The sequence below is a fragment of the Hibiscus syriacus genome, unplaced genomic scaffold (genome assembly GCF_006381635.1).
Source record: "Hibiscus syriacus cultivar Baekdansim isolate YM2019G1 unplaced genomic scaffold, ASM638163v2 tig00117048_pilon, whole genome shotgun sequence".
Taxonomy (NCBI): domain Eukaryota; kingdom Viridiplantae; phylum Streptophyta; class Magnoliopsida; order Malvales; family Malvaceae; genus Hibiscus; species Hibiscus syriacus.
In genome coordinates, this window is record NW_024063538.1 from 6,133,563 (window position 1) to 6,136,437 (window position 2,875).

At 37.5% G+C, this 2,875-nt stretch overlaps 1 protein-coding gene across 2 annotated transcripts; it reads right to left on the bottom strand.

Moving 5' to 3' along the window:
• Positions 1-1,354: 1,354 nt before the first annotated feature.
• On the bottom strand, positions 1,355-2,419 carry LOC120197278. Of its 2 annotated transcripts, none has more exons than XM_039198869.1 (3): positions 1,899-2,419; positions 1,597-1,662; positions 1,355-1,482 (listed from the first exon to the last, which is right to left on the bottom strand). In XM_039198869.1, the coding sequence occupies exons 1-3, from the start codon at positions 2,016-2,018 to the stop codon at positions 1,393-1,395; spliced, it is 276 nt and encodes a 91-aa protein (XP_039054800.1). In that variant the 5' UTR covers positions 2,019-2,419; the 3' UTR covers positions 1,355-1,392. The 2 variants fall into 2 exon arrangements, with proteins under 2 accessions (XP_039054800.1, XP_039054799.1); XM_039198868.1 differs by having other exon boundaries at positions 1,597-1,692.
• Positions 2,420-2,875: the final 456 nt, after the last annotated feature.

Below are 2,875 nucleotides of genomic sequence, written 5' to 3' on the forward strand. Positions count from 1 at the left end.
ATTTAGCAAAAAGAGAAAATTTAAGTTTTGGTGTGAAATCTGTTCAGTCGGTACGCATTCTGGAGTGGTTATGAAAACTCATAAAACAGGGAAAAGGCACACTCGACGACTCCTTGAAGTCGGCAAACGTAATATAGCTTCCCTCGTCACAGCCATCACAGATACTGTCACTGAGCCGGGAAGATCTAATGATGCTTAGATGCCAAAAGTCTCTGATGCGGTTTCTGATTAAGCAAAGATAAATTAAAGTCTGTAATTACCATCTGAGACTTCTAATCAGATATTGGAATTTTAGCTGAAACCCAAAACGTACCCAAGATTGATCTATTATTAAATGCCAAGGGTTTAGAGATAAAATGCCATTAGTTTTGACCTTGTTGCAACATTATCTGATCCACAAGGGTGCTTGAATTTATACTTAACCTAACATTCAAGCTCTCTCTTCTGTAACATTTGGACTAACTTTCACCATGCACTTAGACATCATTTGTTGCTTGCATTTGCTTCAAGACCTTGGTTTCGGACCCACCGGCACCCTCAAATATCGATGTTTGTGGTCGCTTTCTAATTTTAAGTGACAACTTCCAGCCTACTCCAAATACCCATTTCGAGTAGCAAGATGGAAATGTCAACTAAGGAAGCTAGGTAAAAAATAAAAAATAAAAATAAAAATTGTAACAACTATTTACACCACAGAAATTGCAATGAAGCAATTTTATATATGCCTACTATATTTTCTTTACAAAAAGAGGAACAAGAACATATATCAATTAAAAGAGGGGGGAGTTAGGCAAGCTAAATTTACTTAGTCCTCAATCCCTCCAACTAAGCAACTTGTGTTACAAGAGACTTAAACCCTCAATGCCACCTGATCCTACCAGGAGATCTTCCTTTTCCCGACTCTGTTCGGTCCGTTTCCCGTGTTCCTGCAGGTTGATATTTTAATATCATTGTGCTGCCCGTCACTTGCAATTCGGATCGAACTTTTCTTGAATTCCTCAATTCTCATTGAATTGTCCATGGCCTGCAATTCTTCCTCCTCTCTCTGCAATGAAATAAAAATTGAGATGAAATTAGTTTGTTTTAAAAGATAGCATGGGGATTGTGATGAATATAACTTGTCTTGGCTATAAATAGATTACTAAAATCTGGTTTAAATCGAAAATAGGTTCCATAGTTTGAGCAGTAGCCTCTTTGCAAAAGAACATCCTCCTTCCCTCGATATTTTTGTGCTGCTTCTGGTTTAGGTCAAACATATGAGAATGATGAACGAAAGAGGCTTCCTTTTCACTATAGGTCTTCCTCTTTTGGTTCAGATCAAACGACACAGCTAGGCAGCGCAAACTACTTTCCCTTCTGCTTGAATTCTTTTCCTTCACATTGGATTTACTTCTAACCACCATATTCGGTGGCTGCCCAAAGTTCCTGCTGGTGCTTGATGAATGGTTTTGCATCAAGAACGTGTGCCTCCTCTTCAAAAACCTAAGAACAAAATCCCGGTCGAAACTCGAAAAACCGAAATATGAACTCTACAGTGGTATCTAAGATTCTAAGGCTATATGTATCCTAAAATGTAAAGGAGGTACAACATCATACCCAACTTCGGCCAACAGGGTCAATCTTCGCTCTCTTCTGCAATTTCTTTATCATGGCATCTGTTTCCTGAAAACATAAAGCCTCCCCCTCAAATTTCTATTGGAGAAAGCATTCCATTTAGAAAACAATAAGGATTTAGGTCGAAAAATCAACAATTTAATCATCAAACATAGCAATGAATTAAAATCAAATACATATATCAATGAAAACTAGAAAACCCAATTCTTAAATATTGAAGAAAAGAAGAAAAAAAAAACAAGAACACCAGCACCATATCTAAATAATCTGGGGAAAGAAGTTACCATGTGCAAGTCTTCAAAGTCTTGCATAAGAGACAGGTGCTTGAACCTCATCCTTTGGTCCACATACATCGCATATGGGGAATACGCCATGGCAGCAACAACCCCTTTCATCTTCTTCATGGTTAAAGATCACAAGGTTGAGAGAGAAAGAACCCATAAGATCAAAATAAGGAAATAAAAAGGAGAGGGGGGGGGGGAGAGTCTTTGATGAAAAAGGAAGAAAGAAAAAGAGAGAGATAGGTAGGAAGGTTTTCGTCTTGCTGTTTAGTCTGTGAAAAACTCTTACCGAGACAAAGAGAAAGACCCAAGGAAGGCCACATGATAACTTGATGGAAAAACATTTTTTTTGCTGACTTGACAGACAGTGATGAAGATTGGTTTTTTTTTCTTCGTCTTTTGTCTGTTTCATTCCCCACCCCCAAAGAAAGAGAGAGAAAACGGTAAACTTGAAGCCTTTGATGCAAGAAGAGTGGGATGAAAAGAGGAGGGCTGCAAAAGGATAAAAGTAAGGTTTTCCCTGTTAGAGCTCCGGTGTTTCAGCTGTACTGGATTCAAAGAAAAGAGATGGTTTTATTTCACATTGCTCCAGGCCCCATTGCTAGTCGTCACCAGCCATGTGCTTCCCTTGTTTTGCCTATATGTGATCATACTCAAAGGCTTACTCATTCTCGTTACTCTTTCATCTTTATTCATATGGTTGATACACATAAGGTTGAAAAGTGGAGGGAGCTTTTTCTATCCTTACACATCTTCATTTATTTTATACCTTCAATTTGCGTTCTTATATTATGTCTCATTCATACTTATATTATAATATACTTAGGATATCATGTAGGGGTGAACATTTGATCGAGTCGAGTCAAACAATTTCAAATTATTCGAGTTGACGAGTCATAATTTACAACTCGAAATTAACTTAAATTTTTTTCGAGTCGAGTTTAAGAAATTAGAGTCGAGTTATTAGAGTTTTTATACTA